Below are 12,782 nucleotides of genomic sequence, written 5' to 3' on the forward strand. Positions count from 1 at the left end.
TTCCAACTCTGATGATTTTAGTGCGAGTCTCACAATGCTTGATGTGCTTAACCAGTGGTTGCTGGAGGCAATTCCGTGAGAATTTCAGAAAAGAAAAGAAAAGTTTAAAGAAACTTTTAAAGAAAAAGTTTCTAACCTTCACAGTTCAACAGAAAAGTTTGAAATTATTTTCCATGTGAACTCTGAAAGCTTAGAAACTGGAATTCAACCAAAGAGAGCCCCTAACTGTATTGTTCTTCTCCAAACCTCATGGTTTTTTGGCCATCTCATGATCTTCAGAGGCCTGACATGATTTTTGAACACTGGGGGCTGGCAATCCCGGGATCTTTAAGCTGACACTGGATTCACACAGGGCCAACGCCAGCTGACCAGGCCTGCAGAGCCCCCCAGCTCAGTAGGGATGTGCCAGGCAACCCGCAGGTCCAGATGGATCCCATGCATTGGCATCTTCTCCTTTAAGAAATGTGACTGACTGACTGACTAAGTACAAACAAAACCCCCCCACAGGGCAGATGTCTTTAGGGCCCGTTGCACTTTCAGTGGTTAGAAAGACGCCAAGTGGGTTGGAGTCACCCCCCTCCTATCCCCTTGGAACCCTCCGGGATGGGAGGAGGAGGGGAGAGGTGAGTGGCCCTCATGGCCACTGCTCTCCAGAAGATTCCCGTGGCTCGTGGTGAAAGCACCTTGAGCACGCAAGTGGGACTCTGCAGCCAGCACTCGAAGAAGGAGCACACTATACAAAGTACTGCTTGGTTAAGATGGGCAGCATGTCCATGACAAAACGATCTTGCCTCAGTTATGTGGAGAAAATAGGCCAAAATAAACAACAGTAAGATGCCAACAGGATAATGGACCTCGCCGTATTTACTGCCTAAGATCTCAGGCTCGTGTAAGTTAATTCAACACTCAGTGTAGTTTTCTTCTATTTGGCTTGTGAATTCTCAAGCCAGTACGTGAGCCAGCGTTTGCTGTGTCATGGTCACAGGTTGCCTTACGGCCCACATCTCTTCAAAAGACAGGGTTCAAGGGAGTTCATATTTTTGTGCTAGTGGATGTATCAAAAAATAAATGAGGAACTCTCCAATCTGATTTCTAACAGTTAAACAGCCTTGAATTTACTGGTTCCCTTGACCTGTCATAAATGCGAGCGGCACAGCTCTGGCTGCTGCCACATGTTTGCTGGCGAATGCTCACCTTTTTGGCCTCCTTTAGACGTTTCTGAAGGTCAGCCTGCTGTTCCTGCATTTTGCTTTTCCATTCCTGCACCTGCTCCAACTGGATCTTGTATTTCTCCAGCTCTTTCAGCTTTGCTTTGTCTTCATTTCGCTTCATCTTCAGAGTCTCCAGCTTCTCCTCCAGGTCTCTGACTTGAGAACGCAGGTTCTCCTCCTCCTGCACAGTCAGAGAAAAAACGGGAGGTTACTCCGGGAAGTAGAGATCTCATGTGGCACTGGATTTCTCCAAATACCTCTAATTTAATGCACGGGCAACAAAACCTTCTAAATCTGACCCAGTCCTCAGAATTCACTCAACCCTTTTCCAATGGCAGCACCATTAAAGGCCTCTTAGAATAATTACATTTACTATGTTCTTCCATTTCCAAAGCCTGCATAAGTTTTTAATCTTACTGAGTTTCATTTCATGCTCAGCACATGGGAAATGTTTCTTGAGGTGCTGAGAGACGGCCTGATCTTCAAAGGTGCTGTGCACCTACACTTCCAGTTGACTTCACTGGGATTTGTAGGTGCTCAGCTCTTCTGAAAATCAAACCAATAATGTACAAAATTAACCCATCAAATTCCCCACTCCTGTCCCTGGAAGTCAGAGTAATGACACATAAAAGGAAAACATGTCTCCACTAGATTCGGGCTTCGTAAACGGGGGTTAGAATGTGACATGCTCTGAGACTTTAGTTGTAGTATGCACAACGGCTAATGCTTTAAGGCTTATTTATATGAAGACACACAAATTGTGCTCACTGTAAGCTGGAGTTGTTAGTTGACGCTATGGAGTTATTCTGCTCAGTGCCAGAGGCACCCTCGTTCTTTCACATCCCCCCCCTAATTAATCACTCCGATACAACGGGGCAGTTACAGTCAGGTTCGCAGGCCTGGCTAAGAGATTTTGCATATTGGATTCGGAAGGTATCAGAATCATGGTTCTCAACACTTTCATCGCTAGAAGCAAAGGCTCCATGCAAAATCCAGCACACTTGCAATTCTTCACTCAGATAAGGATGGAGCATGACACTGATCTCATTGCAAGTTGATAGTACCATAAAAGCATCTCCACCCTGAATACAAACTAGCTATTGCGTCTGACTGCACTGGCCTCTTCCAGGCTTTTCTAACCTGCATGCTCTACAGAGACAAACATGTTAGACCTTTCCTGCTAAAAGGTAATCCGGGTAACCAGCATCAACAGGAATTCACTCAAATCTATTAGGACAGAAATGGCCATTGGGTGAATTTGGGCTGTACTATTTGGGTTTCAAAACACAGTTCAAAGACATCCTTATATTTAATATGGCTGCAGCCCACAGAGGGTTCTGGTACCAGCAAGCAATGCTCCATCTTGATCTGAGCAAAGGCTGCTCAAAGATGGAGCAGTGTATGCTGAGACCTGTAATGTCTCCTGAAGGTGGCTGCAATTTACTTCAGTTCATGAGAATTAGGCACAGACCTCAGTCCCTGACAAGATGCTAATGCAGCCCTCTTGGGTTCCACACCATTAAGCTGGAATGTCCTTTTCTGAAGCCCTTCATGCTCCAAGGGAATTTTGACACTCCCTAAAACATGTGTATGGCTAACACATTGTTCCTAGAAAAGTCATCTGCCTAGTAATTGGAGAGCTGCCTGCAAAGGAAGGAAGAATATCCCTCAAGCGGCACAAGACCAGTAAGGTATTAATGCAGCCATGCATGGGCTTTTCCTGACAGGAGAATCTCAGAACTCCCAGCACCTTGGTGACTGAGCAGATAAAGATATTCTTCCCCATGCACAACATCCAGTTAGCAGGCAGTCACTGCCCTATTGAACAATGGGGTGCTACTCAGCAGTGCTGAGGGCAGAAAATACCCTCGGGTATTTCAGAAGATTCTATGCTTGACTACGGATCATGTAGCTACAACACCGGCATAGCTGGCACTCTTGATTTAAAGGGTCCCCTATCAATTTAAAGGATCGATTATTTTTTCCCCCCCAATCAATTTTTTTAAATAGCTGCAACTAGTATGGGCTTCTACACCTGCTCCCAAGCACCCCACCAGTGTGTAGTGATTTTTACAACCAGAGTTTTCTATTTTCTTTAAATGTCTCTCTCCCCAGCTGCCGTGGGAAAAGCCCACACAAACAACAGCAAAAACTGACTGACTTTACAGGGCAAACAGAGGAATTGATGAGGCACTAAGAGTTGTCAAACACAAAGTGAAACTGAACAGAGATTTTTCTTCCAAGTTCGCAGCTGATTTGGGCATCAATTACAAAGCTAGCAAGTGAACAGTTTTCAGATAAAGGTGTGATTTAAGCTGAACCCAGAACTAAATGAGAAGCTGGAATCCCTTTTCCTTCCACTTGGTGGTGCTTTTTACAGTTCACGACCTCACACAAAAGCTCAGATGCTTTTTTGCAGGTTGTGCTGTTACTTCTTTGCCCTCCTGTCCTAAATCTTCCATGAGCTCTAAATTCAACTAATTAAGACGGTGCAGGAGGGAAGTAATGAAAAAACTATTTTAAAGAACAAAATTGGCCTAGATAGTAAATATCAGACATCAATCACCCAGTCTACCTCCAACGGATAGGGCAGGATATTTCCTAGCAATTTGTCCCACCCCAGAGGGTGGGGCATCTCCACTTTCTCTTGGGGAAATTATTCCTCTGCCCAGCACCCTCTCAAGATCAGCAGATCAGTCTTGACATTCAGGCAAAACAAAAAGCCCTTTTAAGCCCAAGAGACCTAGAGTGTAAACCATGGGACAGAGTCAAGAGACCAGGGGCCTAGTCCCAGCTCCCATTTGTGTGACCCTGATCTCTGTCTCAGTTTCCTCATCTGTAAAATGGGACACCCCCATATTCTAGTCTCACCAGGATGCATGAAGAGTGCTGAGCTAAGTCATGGTATTCTCACCCCCTAAATTCCTTTCCAGCCTTGGGGTTTCAACCCACATGTCCTTGGCCTACTCTTAGCCACGCTATACATATTCATCTCAGAAGTCAACCTATTCAAAACCCCTGATCATTTTTGCAACTCTTCTCTGTATTGTGTTCAGTCTGGGGTAGTGTGGTGCCCAGAACTGAATGTGATATTCCAAGTGCAGTTACAAGACTGCTGTATGAAGATGGAGCATGAGACTGCTCCCCGGCCTTTTTGATTGGCTTAGGGTGGGCTGATAAATGGTTCCCCCATTATACCGCCCACCTTCACTGCCTGTTCTCTTGCCTCCTTACCCGGCAGTACTCCGCTCCTCCTTTTCCTTATTTGCTTTTGCTGGTGTATGTTTGTGGCTGGCCCGCCCCCTCCCCACTCTGCTAGAACAATCAGACAGCCACACAGTCAGACTCGCTAAAGTGAAGGTTCCACACCCCACGGCACGTGGCACTGTTTTACCTTTGTGGGTGAAGGAGCCAAAGGAGGTGCCACCGGAGAGGGCAGGGAAGGAGTTGGAATGACTGGCGCAGCCAGAGGCGTCTGAGCAGGTGTGCTGGGTTCACTGCTACTCATCTCGCCCCCTGATGCGGAAGCTGAGCCAGAGGGCCCAGCAGTACCACTGGATGCTGCAGAGTTGGGAGTCCGGGTCGGCTGCAAAACAACATTGTCAAGGGGGAAAAGTCAGAATAGCACTTGCTTTGTGAGGGATCTACCATCACTCACCACTGTATCGCTACCTTTTGTTAGTTCCTCACTTTGAACTTTGCCTCCATGTTATTCTTAAAACAATCCCTTCCCAGGACAGAGTACCATTACCAATTATTATGTCTGAGGGACTGTGAATCCCAGGGCTGGTTCCATCGCAGATTAACCCAGGATGTGAAACTCTCTAGGGCGTAATTACTGCAGAACCAAAGGAGTTATTGGTGAGCCTAGAACATGCAGCCACTGTGCTATATTCTACTCACCTGCAAGGGCCTGTGCTGGGAATGAGGATACAGTCCATACTAACCATATTTGGTACCATCAGAAAAGGGCTTCTGGCCGGGCTGACAGCAGCCAGAGGACAAGAAACATTTTGATTCACCAGTTAGAGGGTGGTTATAGTGGGAAAGGTAACTGCAAAAATGGGCCCGTGCTAACCCACTCCACATGCTGAATCCTATATGCTGATATGAAGGGACTAAACTAGAATTTTCAGTATCCTTTATTACTGTGAACCTGCAGAGCCAGCACCACTCTGGGAGAGGGAGTTGGAATACCGTCTCCAGTTCTGGGGCCCGCAATTCAATGATGCTGATAAACTGGAGAGGGTTCAGAGAAGAGGCATGAGAATGATTCAAGGATTAGAAAACCTGCCTGAAGGGAACAGACTCCAAGAGCTCAATTTATTTAGCTGAACAAAGAGAAGGTTATGTATGGGTGATTTGATTAGAGTCTATAAGTACCTACATGGGGAATGAGATTTAATAATGTGCTCTTCAATTTAGCAGAGGAGGGTGTAACAGGATTCAATGGCTGAACGTCAAAGCTAGACAAATTCAGACTGGAAATAAGGCGTACATTTTTAAACGGTGAAAGTAATTAACCATAGGAATAATGGCACTGAATTTTTAAACCAAGACTGGCTGTTTTACTAAAAGAAGATCTGCTCCAGGAATGACTGTGGGGCAATTCTCTGGCCTGTGCCATGCCGGAGGTCAGACGAGATGATCACAATGGTCCTTGCTGGCCTTGGACTCTCTGAATTTTAGAGGACTAGAAGGGAGCAGATCCCAGGAGTGACAATAAACCCAGCAGCAATGAGGAGTTTGCTAAAGTCCAACAAGGGCTAAATAGAGGAATAATGGAGGTGCTCTTATGGGGCAGGTGGCAGTAGAAGGGAAAGCCTGACACTTGTGACAAACAGAACAGCCTTTGGACCTGAAAAACTGTCACATAACCCAGCATGGGTCCAGCCAAATACAGCTTTGGATGGAGACCCTTCTACATAACCAGCTAAAGTCAGGCAAACTTCTAGTGAGAGTGCCCAAAGGCCTCCAGAGCCAGCCATTTGTAAATAAAATTTGCATATTTGCATTTTGTGGACTTTAATTCACTGGATTATTCAGGATTTAACAAACAGCTGGTACTAGGTAATTGGAGAGTTTCAATTTTAAAGTCTGAATCGTTTTAATTTGCCATTTTAATCTTGTTTCCTCAGCATACCATTGCAGATTTCACTCCCACTTCTTGGGAGAGTTAAATTGTCTCTTCTGTATATTGTTCTTGGTCTCGAACTTTACAACACAACATGGAAGTTGGTAGTTTTCCTTTTAAATGTATTGCCATGATACCTGGTAAATTCTGACTTCATCACAAAGGGGCAGAGTGCCCCAGGAAGAGCCAGGTTCAGTAAGGAAGCAAAGCCTACGACACACCATCACAGGCCTGGCAACAACTGACACTACGCTGTGAAACTCTGCCCTAAGGAGCAGGTTATCTGGACTGGTGGAGCTCCCAGCAGTGTGTCTTAAAAGGGCTGCAATAAAAGTGATGATCAGGACTGCTGCTCACCTGCAACTCCTCCGTTCAATTCGAATGACCCCAGCAGTGTGGTATCGAGGTGCAGTAGAGTCAGTTAATTTATTGAGGGTTAGTTTCATTTTATCCCACAGCATTGGCTCTTTGGCACATGCATCATATCTCTCAAGTCTCAGGGCTGGTCTACACTCACAATTTACATCAGCATAGCTTGTGTCTCAGGAATGTGAGTAACCCAGTGTAGACAGCGCTAGGTCGATGGAAGGGTTTTTCCATCGACCTAGCTACCTAAATGATGGGAGAACCCCTTCCATCACTGTAGTGAGTGTCTACACAGCAGTACGACAGCTGTGCCGCTGTAGCCTTTTAAATGTAGACAGAGCATAACTCTCAGCTCTACATTAGCTAGGATACAAGCAGCCCAGCACTCCAGATCAGCATTTGCACAGGCACTCGAGAACCATTTATCACAACACTGATGTTGCATGAGCCTGCCTGGGCAGCATTCATTCAGTGGGATGTTGAAATCAGCCCACGCAGACAAAAGGCTGCAGAGTTCCCAGAGCATGAGCTCTTGGCACATAATGCAGAAACCTGGCCTGCACAATGAACTGATGTAGGTACCCTATGGAGAAGCAGGCTGTTCCGTGTTTCCCTTCGAAGTGAATTAATTGGAAGCCTCCAGCATTGGTCATGGGAAGAGACCTTGTGGCACCAGCCTTGGCCAGGCACATCCCAACTCCAGGAAGCAAGCTACTCTACCCAAGCCAATCTCTTTGCTAAAGGAATTTTCATGTTACTTTGCAGATAAAACCGTTTAGCCAGATCAAGCCTTCAGCAACTGTGGGATCAGAGCGGTATCATAAGGGGACAAACCAGGAGGGGTTTCAGGCAGTGACATTTCTGAAGCGCTGGAAGTGTTTGGGGGTACTTAAAGGCCCCCATCTGCAGCTTGGAGCCTGGACCTCCTGAGATGGGTAGGGTCAGTGGGGAGATGTGGACCCAGAGTTTGGTGAGCCTGGTACCCTTTCCCATGGGAGGACAGGATGACAGGCCCCTAGTCAAAACACTACTGGATACTAACAACCTGGCCAGCTGTCAATCAATACTGAACCCCCCATTCTGGGAAGAGTTCATAGCAAAGCAGCTCCGGCAGTAGCTAGAGCTCTCTGACTTCAGACCTGCGGCTGGGGCAATTGCATTAGTGGCATTAGCTGATGGACTTCCCAGCAAAGCTGAAGATACGGTGTCCAATCTGATCTTAGTGGATTTACCCGCTGCCTTTGATGTCACTGACCGCGAGGGGCTGTGGACACATCCGTGGCCCATCAGAATTAGATGGATTGCCTCGGAGTGGCTTTGATCCCTTCTGACAGAGAATCCCACTGGTAGTTGTAGGTGACAGCTTGGGTTCTGACAAACACTTGCCTGGGGTCCTGCAGGGTTTATTCAGTCTCCTTCCTTTTCAGGGTGCACAAGGGGATGCTAGGAGGGGCAGTAAGGAGACATGGGGGGAGGTGCCTTCAGTATATAATGATACTCAGCTCTGTCTCCTCCTCAACTGATCCTGCTGAGGCAGTATCTGCTAGCGGCCTTGCCATGGAGGAGCGGGCCAGCTGCAGCTCAGCCCAGAGGTAATGCTGGTAAGGTTGGGAGAAGGAGCTGGCAGAATTTCTTACTGTTGTATCCCTTCTTTTATTGCCACTGCAGTTTGTAACTTGGGCTTTAGTTAGACATCAGGTGCTACTGGGTGTGGAAGCAGCGGACATCACCAAGGTGGCACTTTACTACCCAGGGAGAGTGGGGGAAGTAACGGCCATGTCGGCCAGACGCCAGTCTACTATCCTTATCCATGCCTTTGTTCCCTCGAGATCAGACCACATAAAGCATTCTACCCGGGGCTACAACTTAACATCACTCCAGCTGAAGGGGATGCAGAATGCAGCAATTTGTCTGAGCGGCATCTTGCAGGGAACACCTTACAGAGCACTCTGGGAACTGCACTGGCTAGTGATAAGCTTTTTACTTTTGGTGGTAGCAGCAGCCTATGCCATCGGCTGGACTGAAAACTCTTGAAGATAGGAAGTGTGCACACACATCTGTTCCACACCTAGTTTGGTGGGACCTCGGTCCAGATCATGGGCCTCTGGGTGCAACTGCAGTATGAACTAACATGTGGGCTAATGACGGAAGATTTTTAATATTCTCAGAGCACTGAATGGGTACCCATAGCTGGAACACCTTTTATAAACTGAATGAACAAATAAATAAGTTTTCCATGATTGGAGTTACACATACAGCCAGTGAAATCGAAGACATGATCAGAGACCACCACCTCATGAAGTACAATGCAACTGTCTAGAGGCGAGGTAAGGGAGGTAATAACTTATTGACCAGCTTCTGTTGGTGCAAGAGACAAGCTTTTGAGCTACACAGAGCTCATCTTCAACTGACCTAAGCAGAGCTCTGTGTAGCTCAAAAGCTTGACACTCCCACCAACAGAAGTCGGTCCAATAAAAGATACCACCTCACCCACCTCGTCTCTCTCGTGTCCTGGGACCAACATGGTTCCAACAGCACTGCAGACAAAGTAACTGTTTGTCATTTACAAATCACCATGTAGCCACAAGCTTTTGGAGGATTTATGTCCAAGCTCTCGTCTTCCCCAACCCTGCCCTCCTCTGCACTGCTAATAGCAGATTTCGTTAGACACATCTGGCTCGCTCCACAGTCTTATGAAATCCTGGATGACTTTGGTGTCCTCTCTTTAAAAGAGACCAGTCAAAACTCCCTCCCACACAAATAACCTCAAGCCCCCTGCTGCAAAGTACTCCAATAAGGTAACGAACAGCAATCAGTGAGAGAACATAAGAACGGCCAGACTGGGTCAGACCAATAGCCATCTAGCCCAGTATCCTGTCTTCCAACAGTGGCCTATGTCAGGTGCTTCAGAGGGAATGAATAGAAGAGATAATCACCAAAGTCCAGCAATAACATCACCACAGGGACTCAGAGGAGAGCTTTGACTGTCAAATGGAAATGGGATCACCACCGCATTTTTTGCTCTAATCCACATGATTAGTTCTGGGTAGGAGCAGAGTGTAATTAATGGTCTTGATGATAATTTTCACCCTTGTAGATTCATCCCAGTAGCTTAAATATATTCTACAGGGAAGCATCTCTATCTTCAGAGCTTTCCCAAGTTCCACAAAAGAACGGGAAAAGGGCCACAGCAGGAAACAGATACTGGAATTTAGCACTCAAGTAGCTCACACAAAATGATCAATGCCCACTGACCACAGTTCCTGGATCTCACCTTGGGCCGCCTGGTGGTGGTCTGGAGGGCAACAGGAGTAGAAGGCAGAGTAGGAGAAACATTCATACAGGGAAAGACAGGAACAGAGATACATAGACAGCAGCGGCGGCGGCAGCAGCAGCAGATGCAGCAAAGAACAAGGTAAAGGAAACAAAAAGACATTACCGCAGTTAGTGTGCGTAGCATCAGGTCTTCATGCTCATTCGCCCATGCTCTCACAACAGTCCCAGGTGAAACAGAACCCTCTTGTGGCTCACCTCACACCCAGCTAGAAAAACCGTCTTTCAGTCATTTGCACTGAAGACACCAAGGTTTGTGGAATGGCCCACAAAGTTCTACCATGGCCACCCCTATCTTTAACATGCAGATGCAAGATCACAAAGAGATTGTCTCAGCATGAAGGCTTCTGTCATGAGACAAGAAGCCTGACGGCTCAGACAACGGAGATGCATGGCTTGCTGAGACCTGCTGTCCTTGCAGCTGCCCTCGGGGCATCCTCAATCTGATCCATTTAGTGGACACTAGATTCCTGAAAAGATCTCAGAAAGGCAAAGTTTGGACTCCCCTGGGTTAGCCTGAGAAACATCCTGCTGGATTCTTGCTGTACTGCCCAGGGTTCTCAAGGCTTCCGCTGGCAGGAGCCTGGATTTCACTCAAACACCTCCTTTCCCTAGAAGAGGTTACTGAGGCTAACGTGTTACTAGCTGCCCAACGAGAAGGAGGAGCAAGTTCTACTCCTTCAGTTACAACATCACAGGGTTTGCATTATGTGACACTTCAACTCAAACACGGAGGTATTTTCAAGGCAGCGATGCCATTTTCCCCTTGGCTCTGAAGAGTAAAATGTGTCACATTTTCAGGTAGGCTCATTCAGCCTGACGCATCTGTCCTCTGTATCAAGGAGGCTGATACAAGATTATGACAGCCAATCTAGCAATCCCACACCTAAGAATTTTTCATATCACATGCCTCCTTGCTGTGCGATTGCAACACATGGACTGTCCCCATTATGTGGTGCCTCATCAACAAAGTTTTAACAGAAATCAAGATACCTGAAAGACATGAACTGGGAGCAACTTTCTTCGGCCAATGTATAGCAGGGAAAGCGTGAAGGGGTATATTCCCCATCCTTGTGGGTGTTCAACTTCCATTAATGGGAGCTAATCAGATAAAACTAAGGACTAGAAAATCTTAACGTCAGCAGGAACATAGCAGGTCAAAAGACACGCTACCCTCATGCTCTTCTCCCATTGAGAGGCACGAGGAACAAGGCGTTTAATCACAAAAAGGCCACTGGCAACTTTCAGGCTGCTACAACTCTCAGACAAAACAAGGCCCTGTAAAACAGCTTCACTGTCAGCTGGGCTGTATGTGAGAGACAGTAAGACAGAAAGTTTAATCAAGTCAGTGGTCCACATCTTTATCTGAAGGTGATGGCCTCATTCGCACATAAGATTTGGTAAACCAGGTAACACATGACTTCTAGTAATCTCTCTCTTCCTTTTAGTATCAGAATTGTACAGAATAGTCTAAGGGGGACACAGTAAAATACAGATCCCTTCAAACACCTGAGATGTGGCATATCCTTCGGGGATAAATCCTACTTTGCTCACAGTTCCAGAAGAAAGCGATCTAGAATTAGACCCTCCAGAAAGTTGCTACTCTGAACAAAAGTGAAAGATTTCCCCAGAGCAGTTTTCTTACTTTGCAAAACACTAATCAGTAAGGTGTTTCCACCAAACAGAAGAAGCTAAAAAATCTGGAGATGATTTTGGTGTCGAGGACTGGGAGTGTAAGGTCTTCCAAAGTGCTTTGGAAAAGCTAAGAGTCCTTCAAAACAGCGACAAAAAACCATTCTGTGGAATGACTCTTTGAAACGCGATGCAACTGTCAGTTAACTCTGGCCCTCCCCAGAGGGGAAGACTGCAGAAAAGCTTTCATAAAGCAGCCCCGTTCTGAGAAATCCTCTCTTCTCAGGGACGTAGCAACCCAGGCATGTTCAGATGTTTCTATCTTTGCCAAGTACTGGGCTGCCACTACAGCATTTTAAAGAGGAACTCAAAGTCTCTATTGTCAGAGAAATGTTCCTTCAAATATGGCTCCTGCTGTCCTGTTATGGAATGGTTGGCACCAAAACAGCCAGAGCTAGCAATGGAAATGCTATCATGTTGGTTTACAAGAAACAGATATAAGGAGTTGTCAGTACTTGAAAAAAATTAGTACCCAAAGGTTGGAATATTTTAAACTGGCAAACCAACTTTGCACATCCAAGAAATAGGTTAGTACTGCCTGTTCTAATGGATGGATTTATGCTGGTGATAAATACCCCCAATGAATGTTAATGAATCCCCCTGAAAGATACACTGGCATCTTCAATCATCCAATCTTGAATTAGTCACTTCTGGGGCACGAAGGAAATTGAGAGCATCTTTCCTAGATTAAATCACACAGAATCCTTAAAAAAAAAAAAAAAATCCTATCTCCCAGCAGCTCTAATTAAAATTAATCTGCCATTCCCATTAAAGGAAAAACAACTAAGGAGTGGGTAATAGCATTTTTAATCCTTCTGCTGTTTCCCCTGTATTATCTAAACCTATTTTAAGTGTAGAAGGTCATCAGTTTGGTCCCAGTCCACCAAACTCTCTTTGTAAGGATGATACAGCCTGAGGTGTCAGCTAGAAGATTCACTGGGGGAAACGGCTCATTTATAAGCCAAGGTCATAACAATGGTTCACTGATCTCATCAGGATGTAGAAGAGACTGCTCTTGATGATACCTAGGCAGACCTACTCTCTAC

General features: G+C 46.1%; 1 protein-coding gene across 1 annotated transcript in view; it reads right to left on the reverse strand.

The window, feature by feature from the left end:
- The window catches only part of DCTN1 (dynactin subunit 1), a 129,610-nt gene that overhangs the window by 40,068 nt on the left and 76,760 nt on the right, over positions 1 to 12,782 (reverse strand). Inside the window, 3 exon segments of the mRNA XM_067533554.1 lie at positions 1,195 to 1,392; positions 4,606 to 4,797; positions 9,986 to 10,006. Coding sequence (XP_067389655.1) covers positions 1,195 to 1,392; positions 4,606 to 4,797; positions 9,986 to 10,006 — 411 coding nt within the window.

This window comes from Emydura macquarii, unplaced genomic scaffold (genome assembly GCF_026122565.2).
Source record: "Emydura macquarii macquarii isolate MOO-44397 ecotype Brisbane River unplaced genomic scaffold, CSIRO-AGI_Emac_v2 contig_3345, whole genome shotgun sequence".
Taxonomy (NCBI): Eukaryota; Metazoa; Chordata; order Testudines; family Chelidae; genus Emydura; species Emydura macquarii.